The 19771-nt window shown below is 40.0% G+C and overlaps 1 protein-coding gene across 15 annotated transcripts in view; it reads right to left on the reverse strand.

Annotated features, from left to right (window-relative positions):
- Nucleotides 1-19771, reverse strand: part of SYNRG (synergin gamma) — an 89769-nt gene that overhangs the window by 43138 nt on the left and 26860 nt on the right. For 6 of the 15 annotated variants that reach the window (XM_063628662.1, XM_055257081.2, XM_055257083.2 and 3 more), the window contains exons 7-10: nucleotides 12818-12895; nucleotides 7966-8162; nucleotides 6822-7070; nucleotides 4993-5126 (exon numbers count right to left, since the gene is read on the reverse strand). In XM_063628662.1, the coding sequence (XP_063484732.1) occupies nucleotides 4993-5126; nucleotides 6822-7070; nucleotides 7966-8162; nucleotides 12818-12895 (658 nt within the window). Of the gene's footprint in view, nucleotides 1-4992; nucleotides 5127-6821; nucleotides 7071-7965; nucleotides 8163-12817; nucleotides 12896-13858; nucleotides 14093-15920; nucleotides 16224-19771 lie in introns of all 15 variants that reach the window. The other 9 variants (XM_063628653.1, XM_063628654.1, XM_055257077.2 and 6 more) reach the window with 3 other exon arrangements.

Genomic DNA, 19771 nt, shown 5'->3' on the forward strand with positions numbered 1-19771 from the left:
TCCACCACTAGTTTGTGTCATTCAATACCATGCACAAGTTATATAAATTGACTTCTATTGAGTTCTTTGCCCTGGAGCAAAAATCTTTCCACAGTCATTTAAATCTTCTTATCAGTGGCTTACAAGCAAGGTAAAAACTAGGCTCTGGCAGCTGCATTCTAATGGGGTACACAGTCCTTTAGGGCTTAATGCCATCAAATATTATGATTTCACATCACCACCAAACAGCTGCTACATAACTGATCTTGACAAATGAAATAAGTCATCATCTATACACTGTAAGTTGACTTTTTAAAAGTTCCGTAAGTAATTAAAGTACAGTTCACTGTACAGAATGTTACATGGGAATAAAGGAAATTAACATCTTAGGGAAAAAAAACCCAAAAGTTGAATGATTTCTTTATTTTTCATGACCCTCCAGCTTTAGCTATGGCCTTTTAAGCCTCATTGGTAAAAATCTTTCTACTAAATGTTACACTTAATTGATTATTAATTTTAAAATTATATTCACAGAATTGGAAAAAAAAAACCAACAGAATCTTTAGGGTAATGAACTACTGCTTGCTGATTAAAGTCAACAAAATTCCATTCAAAAAAAGTTATGACTCAGACTGTAATTTTATGCACACTGCAAATGAGTATTTCATTCCAGTTCTTTCTCTGAAGTTATTATTTTTAAAAACCACTGCAATCACCATGAAAGTGTTTATGCCAGTTACATAGTAGTCATCATCCGTTCCAAACATGAAGACAGTATTTCTACCCTTTCACACTAATGAAAATACTCAAGTGAGAAAGGCATCTATGATTTTACACTTAAGAACCTGTATTCTACTAAAAGGTAAGACTTAAAAAATTCGGCCACAAAAAAGTATTTTACATTTTCTCTAGTGAATCTATTAGTGTTTTACAATCACTCCATATAACTGTGGTAGACAGTTTTATTTAGTTGCTTACCCTGCTAAATATATACATTTAAAAAGAAATATTTTGATCTCAGCAGAATAAACTAACCAACCCCGAAGTCCTATACGTTAACCCTTTGTGAACTTTTATTTATTTATTTTTTGAGACACTGTCTTGCTCTGTTGCCCAGGCTGGAGTGCAGAGGCACCATCATAGCACACTGCAGTTTCGACCTCCTGGGTTCAAGTGATTCTCCTGCCTCAGCAACCCAAGTAGCTGGGACAGCTGGTACTACAGGCATGCACCACCATGCCCAGTTAATTTTTGCATTTTTTGTAGAGATGGCATCTCCACAGGTTGTCCAGGATCAAGTGAACTCCTGGGCTCAAGTGATCTGCCCACCTTGGCCTCCCAAAGTGCTAGGTTTATAGGCAAGAGCCACTGCACCCAGCCTTCCCTGCCAGCTTTTTTTTTTTTAAGACAAATTCTTACTCTGTCTCCCAGGCAGGAGTGCAGTGGTGTGATCTTGGCTCACTGCAAACTCCACCTCCCAAGTTCAGCAATTCTCCTGCCTCAGCCTCCCAAGTAGCTGGGATTACAGGCACACGCCACCAGGCCTGGGTAATTTTGGTATGTTTTTTTTTTGTAGAGATGGGGTTTCACCACGTTGGCCAGGCTGGTCTCAAACTCCTGACCTCAGATGATCCGTCTGCCTCGGCCTCCCAAAGTGCTGGGATTACAGGTGTGAGCCACTGTGCCTGGCCAACCCTGGCCCCCTTGTTAACTTTTCTATGATCAATGTCCCGTATCTGCTTTGTTGATTAGGCTCCCGAGTGCCTGGCACATAGTATTTTCTGAATGAATGACTGGATGATGTTGCTGCCTTCCAGAGGCCCTTCAGGTCTTATGTGCAGGCTCAACTGCCATCTCTCCTTTGATTCATCTAGTTTAACACTGAGTCTAACCAATTTCTCAGATATAAACTGTTCAGTGTCTATAACTCTAAACCCTGAGTAATTCTCATTATCTCACAGCAGGATTACCATGGCAATTGAATTTATTCTAAACACGGTAGCAAGAATCACTTTCATTGTGCCACTTCTTACTCCTAAAATGCTTTAAAATAGAGAATGTCATAAGTCATAAGCCATCCCACAACTGGTGCTGTCCCTAACTAATGTTATTTTCTCACAGACTAACAATGCTCTCCATGCTGGTCTACTCCTAAAACCTTACTTGCCTTTTCATCTTCTCTAACAAGCAATGCCCATTTTCTGTCCAAAATGGTCTTTCCTAGGCTTAGCTATTCACATCATGATTTAACAAATCTCTTTTTAAAACAATTTGGAGTACAGATTATCATAAACTAGAGAATACATTTTATATATACATTTAAGGACTAATCCTAAGACAACTTTATCAGATAATTTAAATACCAGATAAAACTAAGTGTCTTTAGAGCAGGGACTGCGGTTTTTGCTTCTGTATTTCTCATGCCTATCCCAGTGTCTGGCATATAGCAAATGCTAAATAAATGTTTGCTGGATGAATAAACGAATAATGAGTATGAATTCTAGATAAAACCAAAATAGTTTCATTCAGCTGGGCATGGTGGCTCACGCCTGTAATTCCAACACTTCGGGAGGCCGAGGCAGGCAGATCACCTGAGGTCAGGAGTTCAAGACCAGCCTGGACAATATGGTAAAACCCCGTCTCTACTAAAAATACAAAAATTAGCTGGGTGTAGTGGCGCGTGCCTGTAGTCCCAGCTACTAGGGAGGCTGAGGCAGGAGAATCACTTGAACCTGGGAGGCAGAAGTTTCAGTGAGCCGAGATTGTGCAACTGCACTTCAGCCTGGAGACAGAGCAAGACTCCATCTTAAAAAAAAAAAAAAGTTTCATTCAAGGAAAGTATGGAAGTAGTCAAGTCAGAGCTGTATGTAAGAGGAATAGCTGCAAAGTATCATATATGAAAGTAAACTATTACATGGAGATAATGCCACACAAAATTGCTAATACCCCATATATCTCAGGTCTGGCTACCACCTTAAAACTTTCTACCCCCAAATTTTAATTTCATCTACAAACAGTTTTGCTCAGAGAAATAAACCACCCATTTGATAAATCAGGTTTATAACCCATATACTATAACATTGTCATCCAACAGATCTTTATTAATTACATATGATGGGGCCAAGCACTACATATATAAACATGAATGACTGTCTTCAGATACTTACAGCCTAGAGAGGGAAACAGTCAGGTAAACCAGCAATTACAATTAGGGCACAGATATTCATCAGGTACTATAGCAGTAGCAAAGGAGGTGGGAATTGGTTAGGAAAAACTTCCTATATTTAGCTGATTTCTGAAATGGAACTATAACTATAGGGAGATCAGGTAAGGGTATTTCAGACTGAAGCAAACAGAACGGATAAGGCTTGGAAGAGCATGGTCAGTTTGGAGTCATGCTGGCAAGGCTGGAGTGTAAGTCATGGGGAACAGCAAGAGTTGAGAGTGGGCAGGAGTTAAGATCACACACTGTCACACAGAGCTGACAGAGTTAACGGTGGTAAAGGAGAGAGGACAGAGCCAAAGTAAATAGCATGCTTTTAATTTGGTGACTGAATATGGTGACATCATTCACCAACGAAGGGAATAACGATTTAACACATTTTTATTTGGCTTTGAGTAGGAAAACAATACAGTTAATTTAATGCAGTGAATTTGAGATGCCTTGAGTCATTCAGATAGGGATGCTTAGATAGCAGTAGTACATATAAATTTTGTTCAAAGGAAGAGATCTGGAGTAGAAATACAATTTATGTGTCTAGAAGGTTTAACTTGTGTTGGTGCAGCAGTCCTGGAAATACCAGCACTCTATGGTCACATTCCTTATATGTTTCTCCTATATGTTACCTACATACATTTAACATGTTTTTAAAATCAGGAGAATAATCTCTTTTCCTAATTTGTAATTCTCTATAATGCCTATCCCTTAGTTCTTGTTACAGTGTGTATGCAGCAAAGTGCTAAGAGATAATCAATTGGCTAAAGGGGAAGAGATGAGCGAAACTGCATAAACAGGAACATAGGAGACATGGAATATGTATTCTGACAAAAACCAATTTGAAAAGTAAAACCAAAGGAATTCATATCGCTTACTCTGGTGTCTGATGTCTTCCACTTTGCAGAAATATCCAAATACTTTTTTAAAAATGCCGGCTGGGCATGGTGGCTCATGCCTGTAATCCTAGCACTTTAGGAGGCCAAGTAGAGAGACTCACTTGAGGCCAGGAGTTTGAGACCAGCCTGGCCAACATGGTGAAATGGTGAAACCCCATCTCTACTAAAAATACAAAAAATAAGCTTGGCATGGTGGTGGACACCTGTAATCCCAGCTACTAGGGAGACTGAGGCAGGAGAACTTGGGAGGTGGAGGTTGCAGTGAGCCGAGATCACGCCACTGCCCTCCAGCCTGGGTGACAGAGCAAGACCCCATCTCAAAAAAAAATTAAAAATGCTGACAACATACTGAATCAGTTACTGTACCTGAAGGTTAAGGTGGCATGTAAAACCTTGGAGAAATGTTTATGCAGCCGTCAGCAACAGAAATCTGAAGGCTTAAAAGACACTAATGTCAAATATACAAGAAATGTGAATGAATATGATTAGAGTTCTGAATTACGATTCTGTGGAAAAGCAAAGGTATGTAACATTACAAAAATGTACAATTATGTGCTCCCGCCTAAAAAACTTTTTAACAATTGAGGACCTTGCTTTAATACAGGAACACGAAGTCATCACTGCACAGGTGCTCTTAGCTATAATAAAGGTTTGGCACAGGTAAAAAAGAATATTGGCAGGCAGGTGTGTACTTACAGGAAACAGTAGGAGCTGAAGTTTAAGGTGGACAAAGGGGAGAGAAGTTTGAAGAGTAGAAGTATTAATACAGAGGGAATAATCACAGAAAGTAGTAGAGTAAGGAGTCTTAATTTTTAAATTTCTCACACCTAGCCTTCCTATTATGGATGCCTCTTTCTTAATGGTTAAATGCAATATTAAATATATTAAACTCTTTTCTACCTGTTTCCATGCTGGGAGTTACTTGTTTTTGAAGAAGCAGGCAACTCTTGGAAATCACTGAATGAGTCATCAAGGGATCCTGACTTAGAAGCATCTTGAAAATCCTGGAAGTCGTCTTCTTCTGGCTTTACTACCTAGGTTTATAAAGGACATTTAAATAAACAGCACTGACTGACAAAATAAATACACAACAAATCTCCAAAAGTCAATCTCAAAGACTGCCTTTAAAATTTCTCAGTTTAGATACATTAACTCAAGTGCTTACGGCAGGAATCCTGTTTTGTATTTTTAGATGCTCTCTGGTACAAATGGTAAAAGACTGGTTTAAATAGCTAATCTAGGCTGGGAGCAGTGGTTCACGCCTGTAATCTCAGCCCTTTGGGAGGCCGAGGCGGGCAGATCTCCTGAGGTCAGAAGTTCGAGACCAGTCTGGATAACTTGGTGAAACGCCATCTCCACTAAAAATACAAAAATTAGCTGGGCATGGTGGCATGTGCCTGTAGTCCCAGCTACATGGGTTGCTGAGGCAGGAGAATCACTTGAACCCAGGAGGCAGAGGTTGCAGTGAGCCGAGATCCTGCCACTATGCTCCAGTCTGGGCAACAGAGCAAGACTCTGGCTGAAAAAAAAAAAAGCTAATCTATACATTTGTAAAATAGCTGAATGACATTCATTGGGTTACTGAGCGCCTACCATCTTTAAAAGACATATCTAGCCAGGTGTGGTGGCGGGCACCTGTAATCCCAGCTACTTGGCAGGCTGAGGCAGGAGAATGGCTTGAATCTGGGAGGCAGAGGTTGCAGTGAGCCACGATCGTGCCACTGCACTCCAGCCTGAAACTGTGTCTCAAAAAAAAAAAAAAAAAAAAAAAAAAAACAATTAAAAAGGAAAGGTCAAAATGCTAAAAAAAAAAAGACATACAGATATATCACGCATGTTTGCAAATTAAGTGACACAAGCTCATCATAACCAATCACATACATGTACAAAGAGTGGACACTGACTCCTAATCCCACACTCCAGAAGTACTGTTAACAGCTCATTTGTTTTAAAGAAAAATGAGATTACACTATGTTGCTCTATACTTTAACCATATAACAAAGACACATTTCCATGCAGTACATGTAGATCTATCTCATTCAGCTTAATGATTACCACTGTGTGAATGAACTGAAATTTATTTAACCTTTCTCCTCCTGTTGGATATTTAGCTATTTCTACTTTTTACTCAAACAATGTTACAACAAAAATTCTTGTATATCTTTGCTAATTTGAGTTACTATTTCTTGGGATAGATTTCTAATAATGTGACTACTAGGATAGAAGATACAGACATGCTGAGGCTTTTTTTTTTTTTAAACTCAGTCTCCTTCTGTTGCCAAGCAGGAGTGCAATGGTGTAATCATAATCATAGCTCACTGCAGACTTGAACCTCTGGGATCAAGTGATCCTCCTGCCTCAGCCTCCGGGGTAGCTGGGACTACAGGTACACATCACCACGCCCAGCTCAACATGTAGAATTTTGATAGCTATTGCCAAGCCTGCCTTTCAACAAGGCTGTACCAATAAGCCTAGAGTGTATTAGTCACTTTTACCCTACTTTTTCAATGACATTAAATATTATGTATTTAAAACATTTTTGCTAATCTGAGAAGTGAAAAACTAAAGTATTTTAATTTCAGATTTAGCAAGTTTTCCTGAAAGATACAACCTAAGAATTTAAATGTGCTCACCATAATCCAGTAACCTACTCTATGTATCCCTGGAAAAAATGGTGCCCAGATTCACTTTCAGTGATTATTTGAAATATGCACAACTTCACCATTTACCTGATTTGCAGGATAGGTTGGTATGAAACCACTAGAAGCCTGGGCTGCAGCTCCACCCACTGGTCCAACAAGGTTAATGCCCATGACTGGCTGTCCAAGGCTGAGGGGCATGGAGCTCGCAGGGCCTGAAGGTATCACGGTTGGCTGACTCACCGGCGTAGGCAGAGTCATAGAAAAGCCACTTAAAGTTGGAATAGGAGCTGCTGGGAACTGGTTTAAAGCATCAGGACTCATTGCGGGAACGCCCCTCTACAAATGATAGAAAGAAAATGGATTAGGGGTTTGTAAACCACATACGGTCGAAATCTGGCAGAGACCAAAAGGTAAAAATCCGTAGCCTTTGCATGTTTCCACTCCAGCTCTCAAAACTCATGAATTTAAGAAAAAAAGTTACAAGGTCAATGCAAACCTAATACTTAACAAATAAATGGCCAACACATATCAGTTCTGACATTTTCACTTTCTGACAAGTTTGGTTAATTCTGTATCATCAAATCATTTAAAATGACTTTGCAATAAAAGAAAAATTTATACCAGACTGAGAATACTTTATCTATATCTATGAAATTTTAGAGCATTTCAAAACAGAGTAATTTCACCTATTACTGACTAACTTTCAAGTTCAGAGAATGTTAATATATTAAAAGTCTTTAGGCCAGGCGTGGTGGCTCACGTCTGTAATCCCAGCACTTTGGGAGGCCAAGACAGGTGGATCACTTGAGGTCAGGAGTTCGAGACCAGCCTGGCCAACATGGTAAAACCCCATCTCTACTAAAAATACAAAAAGTAGCCGGGCATGGTGGTGGGTGCCTGTAATCCCAGCTACTTGGGAGGCTGAGGCACGAGAATCACTTGAACCCAGGAGGCAGAAGTTGCAGTGAGCTGAGATCGTGCCACTGCACTCCTGCCTGGGCAATAGAATGAGACTCAGTCTCAAAAACAAACCAAAATAAAAAGTCTTTAAACAAAGGAATAACTTGCTATTATGCACATCATATAAACTCTACATTTTTGAAGTACTATATCCTGAAAATGATCTAAATTTTAATGTACCAGGAGTTACACAATGTAGTAAAAAAGATTTCATATCTTTGCAATTTATATTAATAAAGTTATTTGATCTAACTTAAGAAACATTGTTTACCTGTGTTACCGCTATCATGGCTAGAACGGTATAAAGTTCTTCTTTTGTAAGTTTGCCAGGTGTAGTTCGATTAGCTAAGGCCCATATCTGTCCAAGAGTTTCCCTGGGAAGCCCAGATGACATCAGAATGGGATACAGTTTGGCAGTATCTATTCCAGTTGGAGTCACTGTGGTTTCTAAGATTTTCTTATAGGCATCTATTAAAGGAAAGACCAGATTACAAATGGAAACACATTCCAAGTGATTTATTTTTTGGGGTGCCATTGTTGGTATACAAGAATAATCTTCAATCAAACTGCTTTAATAGAACCGAAGCCATGTCAGGGTTTAAATTGCTTTAAACATATTCAAGTGCAGCTGGGCGTGGTGGCTCACGTCTGTAATCTCAGCACTTGGGAGGCCAAGGCCAGCAGATCATCTGAGGTCAGGAGTTCAAGACCAGCCTGGCCAACATAGTGAAACCCCATCTCTACTAAAAATACAAAAGTTAGCCACGCGTGGTGGCATGTGCCTGTAAGCCCAGCTACTTGGGAGGCTGAGGCAGGAGAATCACTTGAACCCCGAGACAAAGGTTGCAGTGAGCCAAGATTGCGACTCTGCACTCCAGCCTGGGCAACAGTGACATTGCGTTTCAAAAAAAAGAAAAAAAATTTTGAGATATTCAAGTGGAAATGTCCAGCAGACAATTAAGAGTCTGAAGCTTGGTACTAAAGATAAAATTTAGGGCTAGAGGTAAGACAAAGTCTTATAATTCAGTAGAAGATTGTAACAAGACAGCATGTTTTGGACTTTACAAGAGAAGCTGTAGAGTAATGATGGTGGGAACAGTTTGAAAAGAGCAACAGGAAGTAAGAATTATACCAACATCACTCTTCTCCAGTAAATTAGAGGCTGTGAGAGAAAACACCATCGGAGAAGGTGCTATGGAAATACAGCCTTTAAGGAAAGACCCAGTTTCTGTTAAGGTGAGGAGGCAGAACAAGTGTCTTAAAAAGGGGGGTACAGTTGGTGAGTTTTTGACAATAACATGGGTTTTCCAAAGGACCAAGTGGGAAATGTTGTTAGACATAGGGCTAAAATAAAGAATGCCAATATTGCATGGGACATACTTATACTAAAAAATTATTTGTTGTTTACTTGAAATTCAAATTTAACTGGGCATCCTGTATGGTTATTTACTAAATGTAGCAAGCTTAGTTAGGGAAATGAAAGTTAGTAGGGCTAAGGGGGACAGAGAAACTGTTTAAAACAAAAATTTTACATCTGGGATTATAAGTATGGATTACAGGTTAGTGGGCTCTCCATAAGAACACGTATTTTTGGCCAGATGTGGTGGCTCACGCCTGTAATCCCAGCGCTTTGGGATGCCGAGGTGGGCGGGTCACAAGGTCAGGAGTTTGAGACCAGCCTAGCCAATATGGTGAAATCCTGTCTCTACTAAAAATAAAAAAAAAATAGCCAGGCGTGGTGGTGCACGCCTGTAACCCCAACTACTCGGGAGGCTGAGGCAGGAGAATTGCTTGAACCCAGGAGGCAGAGGTTGCAGTGAGCCGAGATTGTGCCACTGCACTCCAGCCTGGGTGACAGAGCGAGACTCCATCTCAAAAACAAACAAACAAACAAACAAAACATATTTTGACTAGAAAGTATACGTGCATGTATGTTTGGAAGGAAGAGGGAGAAAGTAAAGTAATACAAACTGGCAGAAAATGGATAAAACTCCAAAATATACCAAGATCTAGATGTCATTTGTTTGGCTTGAGGACAGAGAAGAAAAGATGCAAACTGTCTAACAGGCATTTGGAAGAAAAGCCATTATTTTAATGTATACTTGAATTGTACATACTATTTTGGTAACAGCCTTTTGTCATTATGAGTAGTATCAGAAAATGCATTTGAATGAAAACTATAAAACATTAATGCAAGAAATTGAAGGGGACATAAAAATTAGAGAAATATTCCATGTTTATGTTTTGGAAGAATCAATGTTGTTGAAATGTCCATAGTGCCCAAAGCAATGGGTAGTACAGATTCAATGCAATCCCTATCAATACCAATTACATTCTTCACAGAAACAGAAAACATAATCCTAAAATTTATATGGTACCACAAAGGACCCAGAATAGCCAAAGCCATTCTGAGCAAAAAGAAAAAAACTAGAGGGGTTACAGTATATTACTGTATATTACCTGACTTCAAATTATACTACAAAGCTATAGTAACCAAAACAGCATAGTAATAACACAAAAACAGACACAGAGACCAATGCAACAGAATAGAGAACCCAGAAATAAATCCACACATCCACCGTGAACTCATTTTTCAGAAAGGTGCCAAGAACATACATTGGGGAGGGTCTCTTCAATAAACAGTGCTGGAAAAACTGGATCTCCATATGCAGAAGAATAAAAGTAGACCCCATCCCACACCAAATAAAAAAATCAAATAGAAATGAATTAAAGATTTAAATCTAAGGCCAGAAACTATGAAACTACTACAAGAAAACTGGGGGAATCTCTCCAGGACATTCGTCTGGGCAAAGATGTCTTGAGTAATAACCCAAAAGTAAAGGCAATCAAAGCAAAAATGGACAAATGGGATCACATCAAGTTAAAAAGCTTTTGCACTGCAAAGGAAACAATCAACAAAATGGACAACCCACAGAACAGGAGAAAATATCTGCAAACTATCCATCTGACAAGGGATTAATAACCAAAATATATAAGAAGCTCAAACAACTCAATAGAAAAAAAGCTAATAATCTGATTTTAAAATGGGCAAGACAACTGAACAGGCATTTCTCAAAAGAAGACATGCAAATGGCAAACAAGTTTATGAAAAGAGGTTCAACATCATTGATCATCAGAGAAATGTCAATCAAAACTACAATAAGATATCATCTCACCCCACTTAAAATGGCTTTTATCCAAAAGACAGGCAATAACGAATGCTGGCGAGGATGTGGAGAAAAGGGAACCCTCGTACACTGTTGGTAGGAATGTAAATTAGTATAGTCACTATGGAGAACAGTATAAAGGTTTCTCCATAGTGGCTGTACTAATTTATAAGCCAAGATTCAAAAGCAACCTAAATGTCCATCAACAGATGAATGGATAAAGAAAATGTGGGGCTGGGCGCGGTGGCTCACGCTTGTAATCCCAGCACTTTGGGAGGCCGAGGCGGGCGGATCACGAGGTCAGGAGATCGAGACCACGGTGAAACCCCGTCTCTACTAAAAATACAAAAAATTAGCCGGGCGTGGTGGCGGGCGCCTGTAGTCCCAGCTACTCGGAGAGGCTGAGGCAGAAGAATGGAGTGAACCCGGGAGGCGGAGCTTGCAGTAAGCAGAGATCGCGCCACTGCACTCCAGCCTGGGTGGCAGAGCGAGACTCCGTCTCAAAAAAAAAAAAAAAAAAGAAAAAAAGAAAATGTGGTACATGTACACAATAGAGCACAATTCAGCCATAAAAAAAAATTGAGATCCTGTCATTTCCAACAACATGGTTGGAATTGGAGGACACTATATTAAGTGAAATAAGCCAGGCATAGAAAGACAAATTTCATATATTTTCATTCATTTGTGGAAGCTAAAAATGAAAACAACTGAACTCATGGAGACAGAGAATAGAATGACGGTTTCCAGAGGCTGAGAAGGGTAGTGGGGGGGGGCAGGAATAATGGGGATGGTTAGTAGGCATAAAAATATAGTTGGATAGGAGGAATAAGATCTAGTATTTGATAGCACTACAAGGTAGCTACAGTCAACAATAATTTATTGTACACTTAAAATAACTTACAGAGTATAATTGGAATGTTCATAACACAAAAGAAGTAATACATGCTTGAGGTAATGGATACCCTATCTACCCTGATGTGATTATTACACATTGTATGTCTGTATCAAAGTATCTCATGTACTCCATAAAAATATACACTTATTATGTAGCCATAAAAATTAAAAATAAATTTTTTTTTGTTTAAAGAAGAAAATGCACTTTAAGGATTTTCTTTTCTTTTTTTTTTCTTTTTGGCTCAGCAGTAAAAATATACGTAAAGAAAAAGTAGGTCAGGTGCAGTGGCTCACACCTGTAATCCCAGCACTTTGGGAGACCAAGGTAGGCAGATCACTTGAGCCCAGGAGTTTGAGACCAGCCTGAGCAACATGACAAGACCCCGTCTCTACAAAAAAATACAAAAATTAGCTGGGTGTAGTGGCACGCGCCTGTAGTCCCAGCTACTTGAGAGGCTGAGGTGGGAGGATTGCCTGAGCCTGTGGAGGTCAAGGCTACAGTGAGCCAAGATCCTGCCACTGCACTCCAGCCTGGGTGACAGAGTAAGACCTTGTCTCAAAAAAACAAACAAACAATAAAAAAGTAAACACTATCATTCACATCTTCCGATGTGAAAAAAAAGATCCCACATGGTCTTTTATTTCATATAGTATTACGTGACAAGTCATAGAAAGAATATTTTTAAAAATATAAACTAAGAATTCAGAAAATTAATTAAATATTTTAGTAAAATTCTTGATAAGTTATTAATCGCTGAAGTAAATATTTGATAATGTCCATTAAAGCATAATAAATCTAAGAGAGCTTTTAGAAATAAAAGTATGATGGCTGATAAAACATTAAAACAAAACTATTCTCCTTTATTTATATAGTTATTCCATACATGAGGCAGTCTTATGAAACACGACATTTATTTAATCTCTGTACTCTTTCAGAAAAAAAGAAAAGTGACAACTCCTCCTGCATATTTTGTAACTACAACAGTAAATATTTACAACTCAATTTACAATATTTAAACCAAAATATCCAGATAGGAATCCTGGGTAAAGAAGCTTTTTTACCTGGAACCAAACTCTCATTGTAAATCCAAGGAGGCATTCTGGGCTGAGCAGGATCCTGTGAGGGAAATACTCCCATACCTAGAAGATAAGAAACATTAATGTATATAGTGGTCCATGGAGAAGATGGCGAAACCACACTGAGTCATGGTTTTTTATAAAGAGCACTGGCTGGAGACACTAAAAAAAGTCACCAATACAATGAAAATATTTGGTCCCCCCTGCCTCCGATTCAGAATAAAATATTTGGTTTCTAAGCAACTCTTGCATGTTAACTATGTTCTAAAGAGTAAGTTATACAAAAACTAAAATGTATCAAATCAATACTCTAAATCATATAAGCCTTGCACCATTTAACATGTATTACAAATTAAGGAAAAAAACATGATACATGATAGTTTAAAATTATGTATCTAAAAATATTGAATTGTCCAAGCTTTACTTGCGGTTTTTACTAATGCTTCTTTGCAAAGTTTCATTGTTTTTTAATCTACATATGATACTGCTGTCTTAAATATATAGGACTTTTGGGGGCTTTTTGTCCAGTAAAATATCCTCCCAAAAGTTTGCCTCCTAGGCTGCCCACATTCTAATTCATTTCTGAGGGTTGAATTTATAAAATTTAGGTCTTTTAGGCAGTGCTGCATATGATTTATTTTAGAGAAACCAAAACTATATTCTCATTGGTGACTTTTCCAGTTACATTTCAACTTTTCAACCTTTATGGAAGAACAGAAAGTATAAGGGGGGAAAAAAAAGAGAGTTTTTATAAAATAAAAGGAAAGAAAATTTTAAATCAGAAATGATTCCAATTAAGAAAACCAGTTATCAAAATCATTTTTAAAAAGGAGTAACAGTGTGTTGAAAGAATTCAGAGCAAAATCTTAGGGGTTAATTGGAGAAAGGAATGCATTAAATATATTTCAAGCAAAATTTCAATTAGCAAAATGAAGCAGCATTCATTTCAAGATTAATGCTTAAGGTGTTAGCATTTGAGCAACGTTTGGTTAAACAAGTTTTTTGCTGAATGTTTCACGAGCTCACCACTCTCTTCAATTGACAGGTTTTGATCTGAAGTCTTTTCTGCCTCTGCAGTGGTGGTACCACTTACACATCCATCTACAGCACCCCCGTTACTGGCCGTTAAACTGGGATACTTCTTACTGGAACCTGGGCCTAAGGCTTTGTGGCCAACTTCAGAAGTATTTAATTTAATTTGTTCCTGCCCAGATGTACTTATATCACAAGATACTAGGAACTTCTCCTCCAAGGAAGGGCCTAAACAAACAGCATGAAGGATTATTTGTACATAACTGTATATGTCTAATCTTTTTAATCATCCATCTCCACCCCCATATTCTTTTTTTTTTTTTTTTTTTTTTTTGAGACGGAATCTCACTCTGTCGCCCAGGCTGTAGTGTATTGGCATGATCTCGGCTCATGGCAACCTCTGCTTCCCAGGTTCAAGCGATTCTCCTGCCTCAGCCTCCTTAGTAGATGAGATTATAGGCGCCCGCCACCAAGCCTGGCTAATTTTTGTATTTTTAGTAGAGACGGGGTTTTTCGCCATTTTGGACAGGCTGGTCTCGAACTCCTGACCTCAGGTCATCTACCCACCTCAGCCTCCCAAAGTGCTGGGATTACAGAAGTGAGCCACGGTGCCCAGCTCACCCCCATATTCTTTTTTTTTTTTTTTTTTGAGACGGAGTCTCGCTCTGTTGCCCAGTCTGGAGTGCAGTGGCACGATCTCAGCTCACTGCAAGCTCCGCCTCCCGGGTTTGCGCCATTCTCCTGCCTCAGCCTCCCGAGTAGCTGGGACTACAGGCGCCCGCCACCACGCCCGGCTAATTTTTTGTATTTTTAGTAGAGACGGGGTTTCACCGTGTTAGCCAGGATGGTCTCGATCTCCTGACCTTGTGATCCGCCCGCCTCGGCCTCCCAAAGTGCTGGGATTACAAGCGTGAGCCACCGCGTCCGGCCATCACCCCCATATTCTAAAGGGAGGCCCTGCCACATGTAATGTAAACATTGTGGCCAGGCGCCATGGCTCAAGCCTGTAATCCCAGCACTTTGGGAGGCCAAGGCAGGCAGACCATGAGGTCAGGAGTTCAAGACCAGCCTGACCCACATAGTGAAACCCCATCTCTACTAAAAATACAAAAAACTAGCCGGGCGTGATGGCGGGCGCCTGTAATTTCAGCTACTCGGGAGGTTGAGGCAAGAGAATCACTTGAACCCAGGAGGCGGAGGTTGCAGTGAGCTGAGATCATGCCACTGCACTCCAGCCTGGGTGACAGTGCAAGACTCTGTCTCAAAAAAAAAAAAAAAAAAAAGTCAATCACTGCACATTTGTATAGGACTTGAGAGACTTGAGATTTTAGAGAATGTAAACATAATTATCTACTGTGATTCTAAAGAATTCTATGAGACAGTAGGTGGAAGAGTGTAGTGGAAGGAAGGAGCACTACCTTTGAAATCTGACAACCTACATAAGATAACACTTTCACTAACTCCTAGGGAGGCCTCTGGCCAGTAACATCATCGTCATCTCTTGGTCTGTTTCCACGTCCATCCAGTGAGACAGTCTGGACTAAGTACATGTCTGCCAAGATCCCTCCCAGCACCCTGTCTCAAGCCAGGATATGTAGCTGTCTCTATTCATTTTATAGATGACAAAATCTAAGGCACACCAAGGACAAATTGATAGTAAATGAACAACCTGGGCTTCTGCCCCCAAGTGCCCTGTCACTGAAGCTGAAAGAGTACTTTCTAAAGAAGCCTTTCCTAGCTCCTTATTCTTAAGAAAATGATATTGGTGAATCTCCCAAACAACAATCTTCTGGAAAAATCAGAAGATTTCTTTTAAAGTTATAAGGCAGTTTAAAGTGCTCCTAGTTGAGGAGCAAAAGTTTTAAATCACCTTTCCGGAATGTGAAGACCCCAGAACTTAAAAATCTAGACACTTGTTTTGTTGAATTTCAACAGCAGTTATACATTCATGTACATGTTTACTTGCCAACATCACTGGATTATTCTACTTATATAACAAAAATAAGTTATCCCAGGATATCTTAAGAATATTTTCATTAATAATGCTAAGAGTTACCTGCTTTTGGTACACTGTGTGAGGCTGAAGCAGTAGAGAAGTAAGGAATTTGCCCAGGGACACCATGTAAGGCAAAAGGCACTGGACTCTGACTTGGAGGGAGAGGCTGTGTCCCAGCCTTCTGTGTATGCAACTGGCCAAGTGGGGTGGAGGGGTGGAAAGACTGAAAGGGCTGGGATGTGGAAGAAGGCCCACATGGGGGAACTTCAACAGGTCCCTGCATAAAGTCACTGAATTCTTCTTCATCAAGAAAGGCAGGTGATGGGGAGACAGTTTTAGTAGAATGAGATGATGTGGGGCAATCTGCAAAATGGAAAATGGCAATGAAACACACAAAAATGGAAACCAACAGAGAAAAAGGAATTAAGATGTAGTACAATTCCAAAAGAATATATTGAAACATAAATAGTGGAGGTGAACAAGAAATAACAAGTAACAATAGTCAAATGGAATTACATGATGCATGTAAAACCCTTTGATGTCTATTTATACACAATTTTATGTCTTTTTAAAGGAGAGTTTTAATAGCTATTTTGCATTTGGTTCAAAAAAGGTAAAACTAAAAATGTATGTATCCATTTATTTTAGAGACAGGATCTTGCTCTGTCACCTAGGCTAGAGTGCTGTGGCATGCTCATAGCTCATGACCATAGCAGCCTCAAACTCGTGGGATCAAGCAATCCTTCAGCCTCAGCCTCCTGAATAGCTGGGAATATAGGCACATGCCAGCATACCCAGCTAATTCTTCCTTTCTTTTTTTTTTTTTCATAGAGATGGTGTCTCACCATGTTGCCCAAGCTGGTCTTGAGCTCCCGGCCTTGACTGTCTTTCTTTTATTAGATTAATAATTTTTCCCCTGAGACCATTATGATTTACATCAAAGTGATAATTATTTTTGAAGTCAAAATGATCTGTTTATCTAGATAATATTATCTCAAACCAATATACATCAGATATAAGAAAACCTACCTATATAGTGCTGAATACATTTTGGACAGATATATACCATGATGACTAAATTTCATTATTTATTAAGAAATTCAGTAAGAAATAATGCACAATACAAACTTGTAATTTTTGAAATATCATGCCTGATCCATACACTTGCATAGATCATATTTCAGTAAAGTTACCATATGAGAAATAAAAATTACAAAAGAACTTTTTTTTTTTTGAGATGGAATCTTGCTGCGATGCCCAGGCTAGAGTGCGATGGCATGAGCTCAGCTCACTGCAACCTCTGCTTTGTTCCCCGGGTTCAAGAGATTTTTCTGCCTCAGCCTCTCAAGTAGCTGGGACTACAGGTACGTACCGCCATGCCCAGTTAATCTTTGTATTTGTGTGTGTGTGTGTGTGTGTGTGAGAGAGACGGAGTCTTGCTCTGTCGCCCAGACTTGAGTGCAGTGGCACGATCGCGGCTCACTGCAACCTCCGCCTCCTGGTTTCAAGCGATTCTTCTGCCTCAACCTCCCAAGTAGCTGGGGCTACAGGTGCGTGCCACCGCACCCAGCTAACTTTTGTATTTTTAGTAAAGACGGGGTTTCACTATATTGGCCAGGCTGGTCTCGAACTCCTGACTTCATGACCTACCTGCCTTGGCCTCCCAAAGTGCTGGGATTACAGGTGTGAGTCCCCATGCCCAGCTAAATTTTTGTATTTTTAGTAGAGATGGGGGTTTCACCATATTGGCCAGGCTGGTCTTGAACTCCTGACCTCAGGTGATCCACCCACCTTGGCCTCCCAAAGCGCTGGGATTACAGGCATGAGCCACCATGCCTGGCCAAGACAAGAACATTAAACACATTATTAAGGTGATATTTTCTTGTGAAAAGCATCAACATTAGGATATCATAAAGAGCTGAATCAAACAACTATAGTCAATTTAAGAAAGTAAACCCTGCCTGAAGACTATGACTACCTTTAAAAGACCTTTGGCACTAAAGGATATAAATGTCACTGTGGCTTTTTATTGTTAAATGTAAAATTCACTTATGTAATAAACCTGCTCTACTGGGGCTACATTTAACATGAAGCTCATTAACAATACTATTTTATTGTTGCTTCTTCACATTTATTACTATTATTACTATTATTATTATTATTATGATACTGGGTCTCCCTCTGTCATCCAGGCTAGAGTACAGTGGCACGATCTCAGCTCACTGCAACCTCTGCCTCCCAGGTTCAAGTGATTCTCGTGCCTCAGCCTCCCAAGTAGCTGGGACTACAGGTGCCCACCACCACGCCCGGCTAATTTTTGTATTTTTAGTAGAGATAGGGTTTCACCATGTTGGCCAAGCTGGTCTCAAACTCCTGACTTCAGGTGATCTGCCTGCCTTGGTCTCCCAAAGTGTTGGGATTATAGGCGTGAGCCACCACACCTCACCTTCTTTGTTTTTGTTTTTGTTTTTTTGAGATGGAGTCTAGCTCTGTCGCCCAGGCTGGAGTGCAGTGGCGCAATCTCAGCTCACTGCAACTTCTGCCTCCCAGCTTCAAGCAATTCTTCTGCCTCAGCCTCCCAAGTAGCTGGGATTACAGGTGTGCACCACCACGCCTGGCCCCACATTTTTTTTTTTTTTTTTGAGACAGAGTCTGGCTCTGTTGCCCAGGCTGGAGTGCAATGGCGTGATCTCTGCTCACAGCAACCTCTGCCTTCTGGGTTCAAGAGATACTCCTGCCTCAGCCTCCTGAATGGCTGGGATTACAGGCATGCACCACCACGCCTGGCTAATTTTGTATTTTTAGTAGAGACAGGGTTTTGCCATGTTGGTCAGGCTGGTCTTGAACTCCCAACCTCAGGTGATCCGCCCACCTCGGCCTCCCAAAGTGCTGGGATTACAGGCATGAGCCACCGCACCCGGCTTCCCCACATTTTAAATTACTTTGAATTGCTTTAGTATGACTAAAGTCTATTGTCACAATAAGCAGTCTTTTTTTTTTTGTCACTGACTTGAAGCTCAGGAGTAGTCTTTTTTTAAGAAATGGCTCTTATCTGAAAAATGGAGACCCTGCATACTTCTTTCCTCTCTTTAGGATCAATGCAATAAAACCTGGATGCACTGAAAGTTCTAAGAAAGATGCAAAATTATTGCCTTAATTAAGTTTGTTTAAAAAAGAAAAAGCCCTCCCACATTGTATTCCAAGCCTCCCAACAATTACCAAGACTGGATTTAGGTTCTCAATTTGGGTTCCCAGCTACTTAAAATATTTTTTAAATGGACCCTATTTCCTTGGGATATACTGTAAAGACCAAACCAATGTTTCTTTGCATTTGGCTGGAACGTGTGAATTCTACGTGGAATATATTTTGGCCCATACCAACTCTAGCAGCGATGTATATGATTAAAAAGAAGTATAAAAGTTATATGATGGGCCAGGCACAGTTGCTCACACCTGTAATCCTAGCACTTTGGAAGACTAAAGCAGGTGGACTGCTTGAGTCCAGGAGTTTGAGACCAGCCTGGGCAACATGGCGAAATCTCGTCTCTACAAAAAACACAAAAATTAGCTGGGCGTGGTGGTGTGCATCTGTAGTCCCGATTACTGGTGAGGTTGAAGTGGCAGGATCATCTGAGCCTGGGAGGTCATGGCTGCAGTGAACTGTGATCATGTCACCGCACCAGGGCAATAGAATGAGACCCTGTCTCAAAAAAAAAGTTACATGATCAATATAGTTTGTATATTCAGTATTCAGTATTTTAAGATAAACAATCTATAAAGAGAAATTTAAAAGGTGCCTTTGGTGGTAGAATGGCTGGAAACTCTTTTTATAAATACTTTAGGACTAGGTTTTTGGTCTTTTTTTTTTTTTTGAGATGGAGTCTCACTCTGTCGTCCAGGCTGGAGTGCAG

This window comes from Symphalangus syndactylus, chromosome 20 (assembly GCF_028878055.3).
Source record: "Symphalangus syndactylus isolate Jambi chromosome 20, NHGRI_mSymSyn1-v2.1_pri, whole genome shotgun sequence".
In the NCBI taxonomy this organism is placed as follows: Eukaryota; Metazoa; Chordata; class Mammalia; order Primates; family Hylobatidae; genus Symphalangus; species Symphalangus syndactylus.